Source organism: Ptychodera flava, chromosome 10 (assembly GCF_041260155.1).
Source record: "Ptychodera flava strain L36383 chromosome 10, AS_Pfla_20210202, whole genome shotgun sequence".
In the NCBI taxonomy this organism is placed as follows: Eukaryota; Metazoa; Hemichordata; class Enteropneusta; family Ptychoderidae; genus Ptychodera; species Ptychodera flava.
The window spans coordinates 33807180-33831013 of NC_091937.1; the positions used below are offsets into that span (position 1 = coordinate 33807180).

General features: G+C 38.4%; 1 protein-coding gene across 2 annotated transcripts in view; it reads right to left on the reverse strand.

Moving 5' to 3' along the window:
• Positions 1–4322: 4322 nt before the first annotated feature.
• The window catches only part of LOC139142587 (uncharacterized), a 37822-nt gene continuing 18310 nt past the window's right edge, over positions 4323–23834 (reverse strand). The window contains exons 1-5 of one of the 2 annotated variants that reach the window (XM_070712571.1): positions 18201–19572; positions 11350–12260; positions 6480–6645; positions 5652–5793; positions 4323–4976 (exon numbers count right to left, since the gene is read on the reverse strand). In XM_070712571.1, coding sequence (XP_070568672.1) covers positions 4834–4976; positions 5652–5793; positions 6480–6645; positions 11350–12260; positions 18201–18350 — 1512 coding nt within the window. In that variant the 5' untranslated portion in view covers positions 18351–19572 and the 3' untranslated portion in view covers positions 4323–4833. Of the gene's footprint in view, positions 4977–5651; positions 5794–6479; positions 6646–11349; positions 12261–18200; positions 19573–23834 lie in introns of those variants that run through there. The other variant, XM_070712572.1, reaches the window with a different exon arrangement.

The window sequence follows — 23834 nt, forward strand, 5'->3', positions numbered from 1 at the left end:
GGCATTGTTCAGGTATAAGAATTTGGAACAAAGAACAATCAGTCGATACAGGGGAAGAATGTTGTATAAATACTGCACTAAATTATTTATGTTCAAAAAATTCTGAATGTCTATACTGAGACAATTACCATTACTATCCAATGCTATAAGAGTTTTAATGACCCAATTACCAAAGGCCGTCGCATTAATAATAAATTCGAAACGTCAAAAAAACATCAAGATACATTTAAAGACTACGTTATCTTGTGTATGTACCAACGCCCAGAGTAAAATAAGCCACCGGGAGGAATCTGTCTGTCTGTTTTCTGTCTGTCTGTCTGTCTGTCTGCATGTCTGTCTGTACGTACGTACGTACGTACGTATGTATGTATGTATGTATGTATGTATGTATGTATGTATGTATGTATGTATGTATGTATGTATGTTATGTATGTATGTATGTACGTACGTACGTACGTACGTATGTATGTATGTATGTATGTATGTATGTATGTATGTATGTATGTTATTTAGCGTAAATCCATTCTGGCCTACATGTCTGTAGCCGGAGGCTATATTTTGTAAAATTTTGTTGTTTTTAACCTAAAATTGTGCAGTTGCTGCAGTTAGGTTGTTCACTATGTTAACCAAAGGAACCCAATGTGATGTCGGCAAAGAGTTCAGCTAGGTATTAAACATTATCATATACCTACATTCACGTGCCTATGCAAAGCTATGGGGCAAAGCGCCCTCACATCCATTCATTTTTTACTTATCTCGTGCATTTCGTGCATATCATGCATTTCTGCTACCCGTAAACCATTCGTACAGAAAGCCATCACAAGATTAGGTAAACGTCTGCTCACTCAGATCGTAGTTGCGCTGGAGTCGCGACGGTGACATCGGCTTTTATTTCTAAATTCTAGTGAAATCCTTGTATACTAAGTGCGTGCCTGTTCAGTGTAAATTACAATAAATTTACATCACGCTTTTGTCCTTTTTACACCTCGATTTCAGCCTGAATCTCTGTTGGTCACGTACTAGTACGCATGTTGCTTTGTGCGTTTTAGAATTCTGCAGGTAAACAAATGATGTCATCATATATGTCAATCCGCGACGGGAAGCGGCCATCGCTTCTCTGAAAAATTGACACAAATGGCGATGAATTTATCTCCAAAACAATGCTGAATATTATGTAAACTACATATTTATCATTCCATAAGGCATATGATAAAACCTTTACGGCCTTGGTCGTACGGCGTACGGGGCCCTCGCTCGCTTGGGCCCTTCCACCGTACGACGTCGGTCCGGAAAAGCCGTATCAGGGCCGTAAAGATTAGTACAGTGTTTACTTGTCGGTAGAAGTTAAAGCTGGAAAGTGAAGTAGTTATGTTGGTATTTTTAATTTAACGTCATAGAATTGCAAGTTGTGAGAATAAAGAAGCAAAGCAACCTGGCCTATCTTCCTCAGCGAAAATGCGTACGATGACAGAGTTGTTATTAGAATTCTGTTTACTCAAAAATGTTAACCGATACCATGAGAGTTTTGATGAGCTTACTTACTAAATGGCAATAAATTGACGGTAAAATATAAAACTCAAACGACATCAAGATAACGTTTACAATAGATTTATGGAAACAACGTTAACTAGATAACATGAAGACGACCCCGGCCATCTACCAACGCCAAGAGAACAACAAATAAGCTGGACGAACTATCCGTTTTAATCATAGAAAGAAAGTATGACATAAGGGATCGTTCAGTTATTATAGCTTGGGTGTGGCTAGCAAATTCGTCTTGTGCTTCCATGAAAATAATACGACCCCTCCTCTTACCAACCCCAAAAAATTGACGACCCTTCTTAAAAGCTGATAAAAATGTGATGACATCCCTACACACGCCATTGCTAAAGGAAATTTTGATATTTTATCAATTTAGTCCTTTGTGTAAAAACTGCCTGTATAGTAGCTATCTTGTAACGTGTTATTGTGCATTGTTTTCGGTGAAAAATAAATTTGAACCTGACTTTGATTATCAACACTAAATAACACAAATATGTAGTCAATGGCAACAAGCTGAGTACTGTGTATCTCATCACTCTACGGGAAGTACACAACTAGAAACTGTTGACGACACATGCAACAAGACCCTGGACCTTTACAAAATTACCAAGAGGAACAGTTATTAGGACTTTAATTACACATGTTGCAATGAGCATCATTTGGTGTGGAATCACAGTCTGGGTATACATAACGCGATCGGAGCTAATTTGGGATAGTTGGATGTTGAAGTAATTTCGGTTTAATATGCAAGTGTAAGCTCATCTGCTTTCTTTTTAAGTTATACACTTGTTTTATGAGCAATTTGTAATATTACATTTGCCACCCAACACTTTTGAGAAATTTGAAAATAAGAAGATCCAATTATCCAAAATTAGTTCTTATCGTGGTGTATTTATACACAATCTATTTCAACGTATTATTTGAAATCAATTCGTAACAACAGAATAGCACATCTGTGTCAAAGAGCTTACTGGTTCTCAAAATATTTGTTATGGAACTGATGAGAATGGAACTTAAAATAATATATCCCAATTAATATATCTGACATGGGTCCTACTTTAGGTCCTACCGTAGTGAAAATAACTTGAGCCAAGTTTCAAATGTTTTGTGCACTATTGGCCCATTTATAGGGCGTCAGCTACGCTATATGTCATATGTAAACACTTCCCAATGATTTTAAGACTGTTGGTATGGCAAATTCAATTCAAATAAATTTAGTGTACTAAATTAAGTATTGTAAATCCCGAATGGGGTTACAATAATCGGTGTCAAATATGATATTTTTGAGTTATATGAGTCCAAATGTATGAGGTGCAGGCTACACCACATGTTTCATAGGTCAGCGCTTCCCAAACTTTCTCTAGAAAGATGTTGCAATGAAACTTCAAATAAATTTAGTGTATTAAATGTTGTATCAACCATGGAATAAAAGAACTTTTATCACATATTTTGTGCAAGATCGGCCACACTGTATGAGATGTTGGTTAAGTCATGTCTCACAGGTAAACATGTCTCCTTTTTAGAAGAAAGCTGTTGATGTTGATGTTGAAACTGCAATGACTTTTTATTGCAAAGAAAATGTATTATCCTAACTAGATCCTACTTTGATACAAATCTATAATGGAGTGTCAACTCCATTATGTTTTGCATTACATGGACCCATGTAAAAGGCATATGCTATAATGAACGTCTCATACCTTGCACTTATGGTTTGCTTACTTCAAACATAGCATGCCGAGAACCTGCAGTTCACACTCAGCTGGTAAAAAAACTGTTGTATGACAAGCATATACTGGTACATACACTGGTACCGAGATAAGAAATGAGTAATACAGTATCCCGATCATAGTGTACAGACAAGAGAGAATGAAAACACAATACAAGGAGTGTCAACTTTCTATCCCGGAATTCAGCTTTATTTCCCGTAATATTTTGTACACTGTAACACGGTTTTTAGGAAGAGTGTTTATTTTTGAAATCAAGTGACTTCCAAACACCTCCATCCCTATGCTTTTTGATAAAAAAACATGACGCCCCTGGAGTTTTCGACTTTGAAAGGACCCCTGGATTTTGCTAGCTCACTCCATGGCTACAGCAAGTGAAGTTTCCTTATTGCATTAAAGGTATACAGTCACCAGTAATCTAAATATGTCCATATATGGTCAAAGAGGCGTTCCTTGGTATTCCAAATGCCCATGTGAGGGCGCTCTTTTTAAAAGGCGACCACGCGCTTAAAATCTGTGATTGGTCAGATTTTCTCTTTCCATTGTAAATGTAGCAAAATTGGAACATGTGACAGCATACCTTTAACAGAATCGTGGACACATACTGATAGTTGGCCCACACTCAGTGGTGTTCTCTTCAAGTGACCAAAACTGCGTCTGCTTCTATACAGTGTAAAAACGAGTTGCACTCTACTTTATTATGTTTAGTTGTCTAAGATTTATGTATGCAGAGTGTTGAGAGTGATTTTGAAGAGACAATGAGGGAAAGTTAGTAAGTTTCGATACCTTCGGGCACCAGTCACTACCTGAACGCTCATGGAATTATTAAAATAAATCAAGCCTTACATTTAAGAATCTAAACGGAAGGGAAATCAATTCTCGAATCAGAATATTGGACTTTTTAAAGACACTGTTATCAACGCAACATTGATTATCTGCATTAAACATACAATCATCACGTTAACAATGCTGTGGTGACTAGATTTGAAGATCAGTCTCCTGCCGGACATACTCATTTCACCAGTTCAGTTTTTCCAAAACCCACACACATCATTTACGTACCATTTTTGCTCGACAGAAACCAAGTAGGCATTTCAATTAGGCAGTACATACTAAAGGGTACAAATTACAAACAAAGGCAAAATAATGTACACATAGGTAACAGAATAATATACACTTATTACTATGTAAGTCTACATACTTGCTGCGTTACACATGCTTACCGCCAGCACGTGCTCAGCGACGTACCCAAGCTTGTGTTGTAATCGGATATGTTATATTCTCCAAGGGGCGTTCTGCCATCGTATACTATATGAATCACCGCACTCTTACAAATGTCACCGTGACAGTCTAGCATGCTCGCACTGTCTTGTCCTTCTGTTCTCTTGTGAAATTTAGAATTCAACAGAAGACATCATGTGTTTCTGTCCTTAAATTGAAAGTCAGACTACGACAGGCAGCTAGCTTGTCAACTAAAAAGGCTCAAATATTGAAGTTTTCTGTCTAGTTTTTCTGCAACTGCAATCTGGTGGCGTTCTTCTTCAGATGGAATACAACGTATCTCGTTTTAGCAGAATATTTTGGCAATATCTAATATATCTGGGAAATCACTGACAACGTCGTAATTCTTCCCTCTTTGAAATGCTCTTCTCTCACGGAACACAAAATCCGACCAATTCGACTTTCCGATGCCGACAAATACTTTGCTTCCTTTAAAATGAAAGTGAAAACAAGAAAAAGAGATTTATTTTGGGGTCACTGAAAACAAGACTGGTTGTAGAGTAGGGCAAAGTATTTATCCGGTTAGCCAAAATATGGAGCGTCAGGTAATTAAAGATGGTAAAAAAAAGAGGAATGGATAACAAAAAGAGATTGTCAAACGATGTAATACATACATCCATACATTCATACATCCATACATCCACACACATACACACACACATACACACATACACACATACACACATACACACATACATACATACATACATACATACATACATACATACATACATACATACATACATACATGTACATACATACATACATGTACATACATACATACATACATACATACATACATACATACATACATACATACATACATACATACATACATACTGATACTCAAGGTCCCCACCACAACTTTGTTTGCACCAAACAAAATAGAAACGTTTTCGAAATGGATACATGCCACACGATAGGTAAAGTTGTGCAGCTTCTCATCTCCTTTATGTATATGTCTCCTCGGTTGGAATTATTTCACGTTATTTCATGTTTGACAATACATACATACATATATACATGAACACATACAAATATTATTCTCTCCCTCCAGACTTAAATCGTGTGAACGCCAACACATCAAATGATTAAAAGACGTACTTGCACAAAGTTCCTGTTCAATCAAGGATAAAAAGTAATCATCATCACGGTACGTTTCAACCTGTGGGATATGCAGCTTGATGACGTCATCAATCGTTAGGATTTTTGAGAGCTTGTGAGTAGCCAATTGACGCAAAACGTTCTGAAAGATAGCACACAGACAGTAAGAAATGGCGTGGTGGAAGTAAGTCATTTTCATGTGGGTATGGAGGTTAGGTTTCAAGCACAGGCACGAGCAATGTTGCCAATTAAGAGCGCCTCCCACGGCTATTCATGTGAGGCGAGTGTCTGGCCGATCCGTAGTGGCTCTCCTTACCACTACGGCTCGACCAAGGCCTCGCCTCGAATGGATGGCAGTTGGAGGCTCTCTAACCATAGTTTTCTTGGAGGGCCTATGCTCCAACTTAGCAACACTGCACGTGCCTGTGGTTGCAAGCATTCAGAAGATCGTCCTCCGGTTATTTCAGTCGTGACCTTTGGAAGGTCTATATGTAATATTTATAAGTAGGTAGTTGAAGCTCACTTGAATAGGCAAAATTCTACTCATTAATTAGCCTTGATGCTTCACTGTCATAGAGCAAAGGTGCAAGTACTAAGCGATGCATTTACCATGGCATGCATATGACATTCTAATTTTTCAAGACTTGCTTCAATATGAAAACTGGCGCCTCAGCATTGAAAAGCTATATACTCCTATTAGCTTACGACCAAATGAAGTTGTTCATATAGAATTCAAGAGCGAAGTACATACATCGTGTGATTGGTTTCATCATCAGGGATAAAAGGTTATTAATAGGTCACGAAAGAAGGATTTTCTGAAGATGTTACCTCTCGAGGTTCTTTCGGCGCGCTGGCCATGAAAATGCAACCTGTATCCTCCTCTGATATTATCAACGACATGTGTGATGCTATACTCTCCACAATTCTGTACTGTGCCTGTAAAAGCTTACGACACACGGGGTCGTTAGTCTGTCCTTTCTTGCCTATGCGACACCTGTGAAAGAAAACGATGCAGAGCTTTAGGTATAAGTAAAGGATATTCTAAACAGCAAATAAAAAACGTGTTCTTTGTCAAAGTAGTACAGTCGAAGCTAAGTAACATTTTATAATCTGAAGCCCTATTGAAGTAACAAAATATTCAAATGATCAAGTTGGTTGTGCCTGGAAAGCACCACATTAATTTCATACATGCGCCAAGTAAACAATAATCTGGCAATACCCTCAGCGATTATGAATCAACATGCGTGCAGATTCGACAGCAAGACCAAATATTTCGTTCTGATTATCATTTTCTTCGATTATTGAATAACCTTTCCCTTTATGTCTTAGTTTTCGACGTTTTCACACTTCTAATTGTATTCCTTCAAGTTTGAACTTGTGGCCCTTTTCATCTCCTTAGATATATAATGTTATAACATTATGATCATTTCAATACACGGGCGACGCAATGATAGTTTTTGGCATGTTTAGTCCGATTCCTAAAAATGTCGACCAAGGTATGCGCCAATGTCACTTTCCACTTTCTTTAGTTTATTGCATGCCTCGATGTGAGTGCAAATCAGTGCATTAATTTGAATAGGAACATCCGGGTAGTTAGCGGTCAATGTGAACGATGTACTGACCAATTTCCGTAGTTCACGGTCCGGTGACACCTTTCAACGTTTTTGAAGTCAAAGTAGACGTTGAACGTTAGATGTGAAATATCCATGAGTGCACTGCTATTTTGACTTTCGTTAAAATCTCTTTGATGCTGGTCGATAATCGTAAAATTGTGTGGGGAATGCTCTGTAACTAAATGTCAAATAGCGTTAACTGGGAAGAGGCATGTAATAAAAATATTATTGCCTGAATACATGGGTTTATGTGCCCTCGCAGCAGGAGACAATTTGCCCATCTGGCGTCGGGCAAATTGTCACCTGCTCTCTGGTACATAAACCTATGTAATCGGGCAATGATATATAAAGTTGAAATTTGCTTCTAAATTTGGACTGCATGTATTCTTCTGACACATGATTTCATGTCTTGATAACAATGTACGTCGCGTATGCTGAATGTTTGACTATGAAATAATCAAATTTCTTTAATTGTAGCTTATTCATTTCCGTAAGGTTCAGTGGCAGTACGCTACTTTTTCTTTGAATGTTTAATGAATGCATACCTGGGTTTCCTATAAAATAAATTAAAACACGACACATTGTATTATCATATACGAAAGCCCATGTCGCTCTATTCTGGTGACGTTTACCGTTAATACCACCATTGATAGTTTTGAAATGCACATGAAAAACGTCATATCAGTTTTGAAGTCTTTCCGAACTACATTTGCAATTGGATAGTACACAAAGTGAACAGACTGAATGGCTATGACCTACGATGCGATGTTGCCCTCATCATAAAAATTTGAAGGGCTTTGAGGAACAGGGATATTTCAGGTAGCTAAATATGGGAATAATATGTGAATCTTCTAAAGTCATCCCGTGGTTATTGTAATTTTTAGACAAGCTCTAGCAAACATTTTGCACGGCATGGTCTACCTCCAGATAGACAATCTCTGACAATAATGGATAGCTATAACTTTGCTAGGGTGTCTGACCAAGGGCCACAATCTGTTGGGTGCGAGGTCAACAACTAAGGTTCTCCTGCTATACGCTAAAATGCCTGTGTTGAGATTGCCGAGTAGGTGAGCGCCCGGCTATGTCTCTTTTGACATGACAACTCTCGATGTATACAAACGAAATATCGAAATAGTCTACAAATGTATTGCTGCCATTGAATTTTCATAAAATAGTTCTTGCTGTCTCCCTATACAGCATGCTGAAACGCAGTATTCAATTTGTTGACAAAGTCTGTATATGTAAACAGTATTAGTCGATAATTGAAATAGAGTCAAGATTGAAAGTCATTGTTGGAAAACGAGTTAGACGCATTAGGCAACCTGAATGGATGAATACCGGTATTTCAAATGTAATGCATGAAAGAGATTCTCTGCTAAACCATGGCAAGTGAAATCGGACCCTAGTAAACTTTGTCAGTATAGATTGGCAAGGAATAAGGTTGTTCAAATGATTGAAAAAACTAAACGCGAGTACTTTCTGCAAGAACTAAGAAGTAATGATTCTAATCCTAAGGCAGTTTGGAACATTTATAAAAACAATGCAAAACCTGCAAAAGAAAATTCCACACCAATAATGGTTGACAGTACCCTTGCCTCGGACCCTTCTGTTATTGCTGATGCGGTTAATTCCTTCCTCGTGAATATTTCAAGTTCTCTTATTGTTTCCGTCGACAATAATATATATTTTTCTCCATTGGCAGAACATCTCTGTGGCAAATGTGACGATTTATGACGAAATATTGACAATGGTCGTCTCTCAGCAGTCCTTTTTCTAGGTATTTCTAAAGCATTTGATCATGTTGATCACGGCATTCTTCTTAAGAAATTGTCCCTGTATGGGCTGAAAGGTAAAGATCTAAAGTGGTTCAAATCTTACTTGTCTGGTCGTTCACAGATTGTCTGTCATAGGGGCAAGCTCTCAGAAAGACAAAAAGTCATGGTTGGTGTACCACAAGGCTGAATACTTGGTCCTTTGCTCTTTACAATTTTTATCAATGATTTACCATTGTCCCTAACTTGTAGTTCTAACTTAGACATGTACGCCGATGACCAGACTCTTCTTTCATCTAGTCCTTCGATTTCCCAAGTTAACAATTCACGTCAATCTCTGTTAACAATTGGGTCAAAAGTAACGGTATGGTTATGAATGCGAGCAAAACAAAAGTTATGTTAACTGGGTCTCGCCTGAAACTGCATAATGCAGACTCAAATGATGATAAAATTGAATTGTTATAAATGATACTTGTATTGCTAATGATACCTTTCAGAAGATTCTTTGTGTAACTCTTGATAATTTGGTCTCTTGGGATAAGCACATTGACAACTTATGTGCCACTTTGAGTCAAAGAATTGGTTAACTTAGACGTCTACAAACATTTATTCCTTCCCATCTTCGAATGATCCTATACTATGGTTAAATCCAATCTGCAATTGACTTCTGTTGCGTTGTTTGGGGAAATGCAACCTTGAAAAATATCGATAGGGTTTGTAAACGGATAGAGTGAGTATATATATATATATATATATATATATATATATATATATATATATATATATATATATATATATATATTATTCACACTATCTATGCAACACCAGATTACCAGATGTCCAGAAGTCTCCCTGTATACATAATTGATGTCAATGACTTATATCGAACAGAGAACAGTTGTAAATCAAAAACGTCAGTAGGTATACTGTTTGCAGCCATCATGTTAGGTATTTAGAAATCCATGCTTGGCTCATTGAAAGCCTGGTTTTTCCCCATTTTTTGTAAAGCTAAATTATTGAAGGGACATTTATCTGTATCTTATCAATCCAAAAAGTCCACTGATGCGTTTAAAAATGAATCTATTGAAACCTGCAAACTGCTGAAATTGCTATAACACCTCGAAAAAAGGTATTGTCCAACATCTGCGAGCAATACATGTTTATTTTTTCTTCGTATACATCCCTAATAAATATCCGGCCATATGATAGTTTAAGGAATGGACATTTGATAATTTTTGATCATATAGATGGAGTTTGGCATTTGAAACTTTTGAGGGTATTGAGGGGGGTCTAAAAGAAAATATTTAAATCGCGATTCCTTCAGACCACCCCCACCATTATTTGTGAATGTAACCTTATACGATTGTAATGACATACGTTACTGTACACCTGCGTCTGTAACCTATTGAGTTTTATCGCACAGGAAGTTTCGGTATCAGGGGACGGGGATTCCAATAACTTTAACAATGAAGCCTGTTTACACTAATATTTTTATATTTATGTCTGTCGCAGCACAAATGCCACTCACACTGGTACGACACATGATCATACGATATTAGGTGATGACCTCTAACAAGTGCCCATATGCGGCCCGAGACACCAGTCAACAACCACAGCCGCACGTGGGCTGGGTTGTCTGCTTGATCCATCGATTGCCTGTTGGATCTATTGACCGCTTACCCTTTGCTCTGCCCTTCACTGCAACTAAAATAGCTCAAGGAATGAAACAGAATCACTCAATCTCCATGCTACCTGATTTTCAACGTGCCTTGCGCTCACGCAAAACATTCAGAATTATCATTTCATATATCTTGTTGGATCATAAAATTAGCCATCTTCCCGAACATGACGCCGAAAAACATGTAACTCGCATCATCTTGAAGGAATCGGCATCGTTTTGAGGCCATACGTTGTGAAACACGGTCTCCAGAATGGTTCTACCGTAGATAACGTAATTTATTCAAATCCTTTGCTGCTGATTGGTTAATCGCTTAATATGAGCAGCGCCTCTGTCGACCAAATCGAGAGAGACAATTTAAAATAAAGCAAGGCTGGATCTCCTCGTGTGGGAAAATGTTAGGTATATCGAAAGCAACACAGTGTAATTCGCTCCTAGACCCTTTGACATAAGTAATTCGTGATGTATCGGTTATTGAAATACGTCACTTGGGCTGGATTTAAGTCGCCGTGGAGGGCGGAGGAAAGAGTATGAGATCGATAGATCGAGCAGATCAAGAAGACTACCCAGCCCACGAGCGCCTGTCTCAAAAGCCCAGTATGAACAGGTATATTGAAATGTTGTGATCTACTCACTGTTCGCCCGTCTTATTCCTCCAATGGAAGCCCAATATTGGATTCCCATCACAAATCCTGGCTAGCACGTCCACTACTGCCTTCTGCAAAAACGACGTTCTCACCAAATGCCCGTCGATGGCGTCTGACATCATTTGTTTATTAGGCAGTTGCACCGATTCAAAACCCACGGGAGATACCATTACTACGCAGCGGTCAGCGGCCGTTTTCTCTAGCTTGCGCCATGATTCCGGTATAGATTTCGGAAAACTGACTGACTTTACATCTGGGATTTGCACATTTGCTCTCTCAAGTAACCACTGTCTGCTTTGTTGGTAGAATCCAGCGATTGAATCATACCTGTATCTCGTGCTGTGGTAAAATGTCCAAGCTGCTCCAACGCGTGGTCCACACTTCTCTCGGAAGTCCTGTATGCTTACAGCTGGCATAAGTTGTTTGAATACGCTCGCATTGAATGTGTCCTCGAAAAGAGCCCTCCCAACGTTATGTCGTTTGCGATGATACCTGAAATCCGATAAAACGATGGTTCTGTTCGTGTAAACTGCGAACTCAATGGCGAGTTTCAACTGTCTGTATTGAAAACTAGGTCCGCCCCCAAAGTGTAGTATGGGAAATAGGAAACGATTTTGCATCGCTTGACGTAAATCACTCGGCAGCGTGTACGAGTAATTGCTTTGCTGCGCATATTTTATAGACTTCGTTGGCTTCAATTCATAAGAATCCGTTAACGTTGCGGCTGAGTACGCGTACGACGGAAACCCTAAAGTGTAATCCGGTGCAAATGTCTCCGGGTTGATTGTTGTCTCGACATCGCCTGCTACAGTGGTATGATGTACAGCTATGTCGGTACTCAGAGAGGATATGGACCTTGCAGAGTCACTTGGCTCACCTTGCGTTGTTAAATTCGGGTTCTAAAACAGAAATCAGACAAGATCACAGTCTTCATTACACTCACAAAATATTGGTTATTAACTCAAAGTTAAAGACGATTATAAAGAGAATTAAAACACAAATAATAATCTTCTTTCTTGTATAGAGGTTAAAAAGTGGAAATTTTGCAATTACATCGATATTTAGGTAATATGCCACGTAAAACTGTTCATAGACCCTAACTCCGTTTTTAGGGTCTCTGATCTCTCAGGAAGCCTATTATTTGTTCATTTTTCATTTAAGAAGCCTTTCCATCATATAATTTTCAAACAAGGAAAATGGTGTAACCATGGACATTCTTCTTGGCTTCCTTAAAATCACGAGGATGTACCGTTATCCACACTTCTCTCTCTCTCTCTCTCTCTCTCTCTCTCTCTCTCTCTCTCTCTCTCTCTCTCTCTCTCTCTCTCTCTCTCTCTCTCTCTCTCTCTCCACTCTATGAAAGTCAAACGAACAAGCCCTAGTCGGGCCTACAACTTGTATGTACAAATTAAAACACATCAACAACACATACTTGAACACAAATATAAGAAATATATGAATGTGATATATGAAGTTGTCATTCCATAGGAAATACCATGGCAGAGAAGTGGTCGTTTTTACGTCAGATTTTAATCAGAGTGTCTCAAACCTTTATAATCAAGATGTAACAGCCGCACTGGTAACTTTAATAACCTCATTGGCCCATTTCGAACGGCTACGTAGTCTACAATGTTAACAAAGTTATCGATACTCGAGTGAACACAAAGAACAAGTGCTGTCTGAGAGGAGATTAGGGAGCAGTCATAATTTAGGGCCTTGGGGTCGGAGGAATGTGAGAGGGGTCACTCAAAAAATTGAAAACTTCAAGGGGGTGCTCAAAATGTGGAAAGGAAGAAGGGTATTACTCAATTTTTTTGTGCAAAATAAATTGTAACACCTCTCGGATTGCACCATTGCACACATCAATTTCTCAAAATTCTCGATGCCAGAGGCGGGACACCCCTCTCGTTCTCTCCCCTTTGGATGTTCTAACAGTTTTACTAGTAAACGACAAATTGAAAACAACTCTCAGATTGCACTAGACTGCACCATTGCGCACATCAATTTCTCATTATTTTCCATGCAAGATAGGGAACAGCCCCTCTGACACTCTTCCCCTTAGCGTCTGGCGTGTTATCCCCATGTACTTTAAAATTCTGCCCAGTCAGATATCATAGAGAAAACCTTGTCATGATACCCATCCAACTTAAACAATACTATGTGGTTGGATACTGGTTATAGCGTAAGCTTTTATATCTGTATTTTGTTATCACTTTGAACTTCATTTTGTTGGTTTCACTTTTTTCAACCGTCATTAACCGACGATAATCTAGCAAGGTACACCAGGATTTGAAAGATCTTTACTAATGCTCTACATGTACTTTGTAAATTTTACAAATATTGGTATTTAACTTTTCTAAGGGGGTAATCAAAATTTCGTAGTTAGGGAGAGGATTACTCAAATTCGTCATGGATGGCAGGAGAGTTACACGAAATTTCGGAGTTTTCAATGAAATTCCTACGACCCCCCAGGCCGTCAAAACTGGTGGCTACCTTACAACGGTCTACTGTGCGGATGAATGTATATGTTTGGTAAAATTCTACTGACTCAATCATTTCCCAAGATTCAACAACAGACCCTAGGCTATTGAATGAGCTCTGAATTGTCAAAACATATTGTGTGTTGCGGGTAGTCATGGTCGGCTTTCAAGTTGATCCATACACTCTGGGGTAGAACGTCGGGCCGCGGGGTAGAAGAGATGGCAACAGGTACACAGATATACTCTAAGTCGGCGTACTTTATTAGTTGAGTAACGTACTAGTTACACGGTAAGCTTCTATGACTATATACTAGTCTAACAATAGTCGTCGGGTCACAGTCGAAAGTCGTCTCGGGACGTCTCAACAGGTTCTCCATCTAACACACTAGAATACACAGTTTACATTGAGTGAGGGTCTGCGTATTGTCATGACTTTGGTATGCCTCTATAACTAACTAAAGACAATCGGCAAAGTGGAAGGCAGGAAGGCCGTTCCATCAGTAAATCTGTCAACATAGTGTCGGTTCAATGCTAATGGCTTGAGCAGACATCAAAACAATACATTCACTAAAGAAAATGAATAGTTACTTCAAAAGATCACGAAAATAAACAAGGATGATGATTCTCACTATGCACCACGTGCAGAAGGGGTTATTGTCGGTCAGTTCATTGTTAGTTGTTACAATGAAATTCAAGGGTAAAATTCTGAGCTGTCATCGGGCTATATCACAATATTTTGAAACGTAAAACCAAAAAGCAAACATTCAAGACATTCTGGTTAATTTCTTTCGGCCCGAGAGGCAAGGTATCGAAACGTGACTAAGCATTTATCCTTGTCTAACAATAAAGGTACTGTATGGCTTAAATGGTCGGTAACCGTAACTTTTGTGAACTTTTCACTACATATTTCAACAACAGTTTCTTGTTCTACTCCTGAAAGCATGTTTAGAAGCAGAGTGTTTAGCTAGCTGACCAAGCCTTTACATTTATTAACGGAATCGTCATCGTTTACAGGTGAATTCTAATTGGGTCTACAATTCAAATGTCAACAAAGGCAATGCACTTAATACGTATAAATGCTGTCTTCACAAGCTGGATACTGGGCGTTTCATCATGCTTTGGCGGTGGTACAAGAATTTGCTTATGACTTATTAAAGACAAAACAGTGAAAAAAATAATTAAACGCTAAAGCTACTGCCCTTTAGAGTAACCATGATAGATCCTATTTTATCGATATCGATGAATATCCGATTGTCGTCTTGAAAATAGAGGTTACCTGACGGGAGTGCAGTGATAAAACCTTGTGTAACAAAAGATTGCCAAGCAGAAAAGTTGATTTAAGGTAGAATGCACCTAGCGGACAGATATTACATGTAAGGCACTCAGACTTTAACAATGTTCCTTTGGCCTGTCACTTGTTTGGGCTCTTTTTTAAGCTTATCGTCCTATTGGAGTCCTCTATTGGGTCAAATGTTCTTTTTTATCGGTAAAAAGTATCATGTTGAAGCTATCATTAATCAATTGTCAGGAATGATTTACTGACGATGTCTTACTGTTTCATGACATTTCCCTTGAAATTGACAACGCTAAAATGTGTGTAGAACCAAGTTTAAAGGAAAAGTTCAAGAAAACCATTTATCGTTTCTAACTTTTGGAGAATGTTGTATCCATCCAATTTCGGGCAAAACCACGCAAAATATACGAGTCATTTCTTTGGAAACACTCTTTTTCGCCTTATTGAAGCGTCATCTAGCGGCTCTTATGGTGTATGATGACGTAGGGGTCTTGCTAGGGCGTCTTGAAACCTATGAACAACAAGGTCATACACGGTTAGACCCTAATATGGTTACAGTGGCAATGAATACGAACATTCTCGACCTTCAACCTTACTGTTTTCAGCCTAAATTTAGCGACTCAGAACTGATTCAGTCGAAAACACACGATTTCGATGATTGCTCGTCCATGCTTTTATTGATTCCGAGGGTACACTTCCATCGACAATGCTCTACGAGGTATGTGACCGGCCTGTAGCATATCGTCCACAGGTCAATGATCACTAAGAGAGAGTATTCGTTTATTACAGGGAGGGGTTGGTCGGGGGAACGTAAGTGATATGTTTTGTTCACATCTGCTCTTTCAAACTTAATTTTCTCATCGCGTACATTTATATCAATTGTCAAACATTAATAAAAACACAGATTTATGGTTAATTTTCCCAATAGACTACAATGTAAGTGAATCAACATTTCAGTGAAATTCCACAGTCAATTAATTTTGCACACGCATGCACTTGTAACCACCCAAGTCTAATCAGGTACATTAATATCAATAATCAAGCATCTAAAAATACACAGATTTAGCTAATTTTTTATTGATAAAATCTTCATAGTTTCCTCATAGACTACAATGTATAAAGAATCAACAATTTTGAATTGACGAAACCAAAGGTGACGAAACTTTATATGTACATTAAAGATACTATGTCCTAACGACCCCGGATCACCCACCAGGATTTCTTTGATAATCATGCAGAGATAATGTACATTCTTCTCGATATAGAGCGCACGCGCTACCGTCAGTGCAATGTTGAGCGTTCTGAACTCAGCTAGTATCGGTACGATGCATTGGCAAACACGTCCAGTAGACCAAAGCAGGCGCTAGCGCTCAGTACCGTCGAAAACGGAAGAAACCGGGGCCACGAAAGCGAACCAGAAAGAGACAGAAAAGTGCGCAAAGGTCGCTTTATAACAGCCCGACATTGGCCAATACTGCAAAAACAATCAAGAATGTAGTGAATAGTCTGATTCGGACGAGGACTCGTCGTTAGTCGGACTTCTTGGCTACAAAATGTACCGCATCGGCCGTTTCACAAATCGTTGATTTTCTCAGTTCCGTTTTTGGTAGTGTGTACTTTATTCAAAAATTGGACAGTGAATAATGAAAACTGAATGACCGTGTCTCAGAGTTCCGGTAAAAAAGCCTGGACGTGAAGATATCGTCACAAAAGTGAACAAAGGCTGATAATTTATACAAAAATCGTCAAGTTGACACTTTGAAGGTTCATTCTGCCAAAACAAAAGCGGATTTCAAGATTCTAAGACACTGAAAGGCGTGTAAAACCAAGTTAAAACTTTCACCATGCACCTATTTAGTTCCCCTGACTCTCTGTATAGTGTTTCAAAGAGAACAGTCCGTACTTTTTAATTTGTCAACTCTGACTACCCACATTATTGCACACTGCCAAGTACCAACCTTCACGTGCAGCAATGTCGCTACAATTGTTCAAAAGGTAAGGTAAAAGACGAACAAGCGTGTTCATGTCTGAAGGATGACTAATGACCAAGCATCTAATTTATTCTTTAATAGTGTGAAGCTGTTGTTTCGAAACATTTTATATCAAAGACCAACGAGGAGAGTCGGCATTTCATCAGTCAGTCTGCAAGTGCGTCCATATATGGGCTGACAGTCAAATTTGCGAGCTACCATCTGCCACAACTCATTACGGCGCTAAGCCTAACTCCATTGGCGCAGTTGTTACATCGTCTGAATTTTATCACCGAAATCATGAATATATATACAAACATTATATCTACTTAAGGTAGCTTGATACCTTGTAGACACTTTCATATTTTTATTTTTTCTAAGTTAAAGAAGTCCCAAATCCCAATAAACTAATACTATATATTTTCTGAAAGCCCTGATATTGGGAAATCCGACCGTGCACAGTACACAGTCATTATTTGTATAATAGTCAAAATTTGTTTTTCCTTCCCTTAGCGAACACGCTGCACGATTTCCGGTTGAAATTTATGCATTTACAAGCCTTAGCAATACCCTTCAAATCCATGTCTGTGATTTTTTCTCCGAGTCTCCATTGAAATTATATGGCGCGACAATTACAATTCCTTGAAAAGCACCTCAGTCTTACACCTTTAACTGTGCATAACAAAAAAAACAAAAGCAAATAAAGGAAATCCCAGACACAGATTTGAAGGGTATTACCAAAGCTTGTCAATGCACAAATTTAAACCGGAAATCGTGCAGCATGTTTGCTAAAGGGAGGAAAACCCGATTTTGGGAATGTTCAGCTAAAAAAGCTTGTCACGTGATGGCTATGTACTGTGCTCGGTCAGATTTCCCAATATCAGGGCTTTCAGAAAATATATACTTTATTGGGGTTTGTAACTTCTATAACTGAGAAAAAAATAAAAATCTGAAGTTGTGTATTAGGTATCTAGCTACCTTAGTGTGGTTTCATGATTTCGATAGATGTAACTGCTGTAGTAATAATTTGTTGACTATCAAATCCTACTGTCGAAGTAGAGTCTATTTCAAAACGGCTATATGCTCTCTTCTTACCTTATGCCGGTTGATGAAAGTGATTCTTCCGTTCTTCCGGTTAAACGCCTTCCCAACTCCAAAGTATTTGCCGAATAGTGGTGAATATAGTGCAGCGAGAACGATCGCCGAACAGACGAGACAGAGGAAAGTTAGTTTAAATCTGCCCATGGCGGAGGAGAGGTATAGTAAAAGTGCGATGAAAGTATTGACTAGTCTGATGTACACAATTATAGCACTGGTACACGGTCCCTCCACAAAGGGAGGGACCGTGACTGGTACAACACTCTGCGTCAGAATTAGTATTCAGTTTAATGTTTGCTGAAGGAATTGCGACCCTTGTTATATAAATCAGCAGATTAATTTTGAATACTGTGCATGTTGAGTGTCTGGGGGTTTTTTGGTGTGTTATTGTTCCCGAAGTGAATTTTACCTTAAAGACAACAGTCCATTTGTAACTTCAGCAACGATGATATGCTCTTTAGCCACATCAATAGAAATTGCTGTGATTGTCAGATTCATTTCAAAATGAACGTTTTACTTTTTATTCATTGGTGTTCCAGTCCCACGTACTGTTTTCGCCACAGAACTTTTGATGGTACAAGGGGTTCCTGATTCTAATACTATTGTCGTACATAAAGAAAAGGAAAATGTTGGGGGAAAAATCAAGAACACGCCTTTTTTACAAATGAACTGCTGATTTTGTGTGCTGCATGTTGTAACTGGATAATTGCATAACATAATTGCAGTTTATCATCAGTATGTCATAATTGCATTCAAGCATACTGTCATTTTATGATTGAATAATATCGTTCCAGCACTACATTATTGCATAGACGAACTGCAGTATCCCATTGGTGAATTTTGGCGGGCATCCTACGCCATATAGTATGGGTCAGCTATCTGTGTTTGATTTTTGGAGTGAGAAGGAGATTTTTAACTTTCTGTTTGCTATGTGTCTGCCGACGGTCCAAAATGTGAGCTCGTCGATCAGTCACTGCTGTTTACTAAAATCGTTTAACGAACAAATTTCGTCATTGTCGATAGATTATTGCATTTGCAAAGTTGCCTTTGGTTTCACATCGAAATAAAGCTGCAGTGAATTTGGATGATGAAACGAATTGGAGTTGCGAATACGTCAGCCCTGTACTGCAGCTTACATGTTAGGGATTCGTGACGCCTACAGAAACAACAGTCAAGTGATTTGATACATGTAATCTTTCATTGTATACAGACTGAACAGAATAAGCTTTTATCGGAATGTACTGGTTCTGTACGACATAAATTGTTTCCGGATCAGCAAAACTGAGTTAACGAGTTTTAAGATTTCAGATCGTGTTAGATAAATATTGTGCATAATCAATATATACAAGTTACATGATGACTATGCAAACAGTGACATTGAGCCTGAATGAGAGGTAGAATTATGTAGTGTTCTCAATGAAGGGGAGAAGAATTAATATTGTGACTGAAAAAGGTGATTTTGATGGGGTTTTTTTGGTTTGTTTTGATTTGTTTTGTTTCGCCATCCCTGAAAAATCTTTGATCTGCAGTCTCTGGCACAGTGAAAGCTGATCAAATGCCGATCTGTACAGAATGTGTGAGGCTGTCATTTGTCTGCAGCAATTCGAGTAACTCTGAAAGACGAAATGCAAATTTGTGCAGCTATTGGATACATATCATAGGGATACATATCTGAATTGACTTGATCAAGGTTGATGAAACTGGTTATGTACATTAAAGATACTACGATACAATATTATTGAAAGTCATTACGCGCTTTCACTTCAGCCATTCCTTATTTGCATATTTTATGAACTTTCTTAATTAGGGATATTTATCTGAATTGACGAAACCAAAGGTGACGAAACTTTATATGTACATTAAAGATACTATGTCCTAACGACCCCGGATCACCAACCAGGATTTCTTTGATGATCATGCAGAGATAATGTACATTCTTCTCGATATAGAGCGCACGCCGCTACCTTCAGTGCAATGTTGAGCGTTCTGAACTCAGCTAGTATCGGTACGATGCATTGGCAAACACGTCCAGCAGACAAAAGCCGGCGCTCGCGTCGAAAACGGAAGAAACCGGGGCCACGAAAGCGAACCAGAAAGAGACGAAAAAGTGCGCAAAGGTCGCTTTATAACAGCCCGACCTTGGCCAATACTGCAACAACAATCAAGAATGTAGTGAAGAGTCTGATTCGGCCGAGGACTCGTCGTGAGTCGGACCTCTTGGCTACAAAATATACCCGGCGCATCAGTCGTTTCAAAAATCGTTGATTTTCTCAGTTCCGTTTTTGGTAGTGTGTACTTTATTCAAAAAGTGTAAGTCCTCGCCGAGGACACCGCGACATTGGCACTATAGGCATTATCGGATAATATTTTCTAAGTTATCTAAGTTAGAGTCTAATATTAGAGGGATTTGGAAGTGGCTGATGCCAGATATACTGTTTTATCGGATAATATCCGATAAAATCGATAATATCGTCTAAACTCTAAGTTTAGTCTAATATTAGACGAGTGGGGAAGAGGCAGATGCCCGACATGCTGTTTTATCCGATAATATCCGATAAAATCGATAATATCGTCTAAAATCTAAGTTAGAGTCTAAAATTAGACGGGTGGGCAAGAGGCAGATGCCCGACATGCTGTTTTATCGGATAATATCCGATAAAATCGATAATATCGTCTAAACCCTAAGTTAGAGTCTAATATTAGACGAGTGGGAAGAGGCAGGGCGCGACATGCTGTTTTATCGGATAATATCCGATAAAATCGATAATATCGTCTAAAATCTAAGTTAGAGTCTAATATTAGACGAGTTGGGAAGAGCAGATGCCCGACATGCTGTTTTATCGGATAATATCCGATAAAATCGATAATATCGTCTAAAATCTAAGTTAGAGTCTAATATTAGACGAGTGGGGAAGAGGCAGATGCCCGACATGCTGTTTTAATAATAATAATAATAATAATAATAATAATTTATTGTTTAAAGACCACTACACACCTTGTCTCAGTGGTCTGTACATTACAGAAAATTACTGGAAGAACTAAAATTAACGCAGAAAATACAAAATAAGTCACAGAGGAAAGAGTGAAATTAAAAACAATCGATAAAATCAAGCAAGCTAAAATCTAGACTAAAGGATCCTACCTAAAAACAGCAAAGAAAGTAGTTTAAAAAATTTCACTAAAAATGATAAAAAAATAAATAAACTATAAAACATGCAGGTAAAAATCGGATTATATCCGATAAAATCGATAATATCGTCTAAATATAAGTTAGAGTCTTGTATTAGACGAGTGGGGAAGAGGCAGATGCCAGACATGCTCTTTTATTGGATAATATAGTTGCCACTTCACTACCCGTCTAATATTACACTCTAACATAGATTTTAGATGATATTATCGATTTTATCGATATTATCCGATAAAACAGCATGTCGGGCATCAGCCATACCTCACTCGTCTAATATTAGACACTAACACCTAAGTGAGAGTCTAAATATTAGACGAGTTGGGAAGAGGCAGATGCCCGAAATGCTGTTTTATCGGATAATATCCGATAAAATCGATAATATCGTCTAAAATCTAAGTTAGAGTCTAATATTAGACGGGTGGGCAAGAGGCAGATGCCCGACATGCTGTTTTATCGGATAATATCCGATAAAATCGATAATATCGTCTAAACTCTAAGTTAGAGTCTAATATTAGACGAGTGGGGAAGAGGCAGATGCCCGACATGCTGTTTTATCGGATAATATCCGATAAAATCGATAATATCGTCTAAAATCTAAGTTAGAGTCTAAAATTAGACGGGTGGGCAAGAGGCAGATGCCCGACATGCTGTTTTATCGGATAATATCCGATAAAATCGATAATATCGTCAAAATCTAAGTTAGAGTCTAATATTAGACGAGTTGGGAAGAGGCAGATGCCCGACATGCTGTTTTATCGGATAATATCCGATAAAATCGATAATATCGTCTAAAATCTAAGTTAGAGTCTAATATTAGACGAGTTGGGAAGAGGCAGATGCCCGACATGCTGTTTTATCGGATAATATCCGATAAAATCGATAATATCGTCTAAAATCTAAGTTAAAGTCTAATATTAGAAGCAGATGGGTGGAAAATTCTAAAAACGCTGTTTTATCGGATAAAATCGATAATATTATCCCTATTAGATCACTTTGGTCTCATGTTCCTGGAACTCTCTAACTTAGAAATTTTAGACGATATTATCCGATAATAAAGAAAAAGCCTATATCGCGCCTTCATGTCCTCGGCGACGTGACAGATTCGCCTGATTTTTCACCTGTGGACAGTGAATGAAGATATCTGAATGACAGTGTCTCACAGTTCCGGTAAAAAGCCTGGACGTGAAGATATCGTCACAAAAGTGAACAAAGACTGATAATTTATACAAAATCGTCGAGTTGACACTTTGAAGGTTCATTCTGCCAAAACAAAAGCGGATTTCAAGATTCTAAGACACTAAAAGGCGTGTAAAACCAAGTTAAAACTTTCACCATGCACCTATCTAGTTCCCCTGACTTTCTGTATAGTGTTCTAAAGAGAACAGTCCGTGCTTTTAATTTGCTGACCCTGACTAGCCACATTATTGCACACTGCCAAGTACCAACCTTCACGTGCAGCAATGTCGCTACAATTGTTCAAAAGGTAAGGTAAAAGACGAACAAGCGTGTTCATGTCTGAAGGATGACTAATGACCAAGCATCTAATTTATTCTTTAATAGTGTGAAGCTGTTGTTTCGAAACATTTTATATCAAAGACCAACGAGGAGAGTCGGCATTTCATCAGTCAGTCTGCAAGTGCGTCCATATATGGGCTGACAGTCAAATTTGCGAGCTACCATCTGCCACAACTCATTACGACGCTAAGCCTAACTCAATTGCCGCAGATGTTACACCGTCTGAATTTTATTACCGAAATCATGAATATATATACAAACATTACATCTACGTAAGGTAGCTAGATACCTTGTAGACACTTTCATATTTTTATTTTTTCTAAGTTAAAGAAGTCCCAAATCCCAATAAACTAATACTATATATTTTCTGAAAGCCATGATATTGGGAAATCCGACCGTGCACAGTACACAGTCATTATTTGTATAATAGTCAAAATTTGTTTTTCCTCCCCTTAGCGAACACGCTGCACGATTTCCGGTTGAAATTTATGCATTTACAAGCCTTAGCAATACCCTTCAAATCCATGTCTGTGATTTTTTCTCCGAGTCTGCATTGAAATTATATGGCGCGACAATTACAATTCCTTGAAAAGCACCTCAGTCTTACACCTTTAACTGTGCATAACAAAAAAAACAAAAGCAAATAAAGGAAATCCCAGACAGATTAAAGGGTATTACCAAAGCTTGTCAATGCACAAATTTAAACCGGAAATCGTGTAGCGTGTTTGCTAAAGGGAGGAAAACCCGATTTTGGGAATGTTCAGCTAAAAAAAGCTTGTCACGTGATGGCTATGTACTGTGCTCGGTCAGAATTCCCAATATCAGGGCTTTCAGAAAATATATACTTTATTGGGGTTTGTAACTTCTATAACTGAGAAAAAAATAAAAATCTGAAGTTGTGTATTAGGTATCTAGCTACCTTAGTGTGG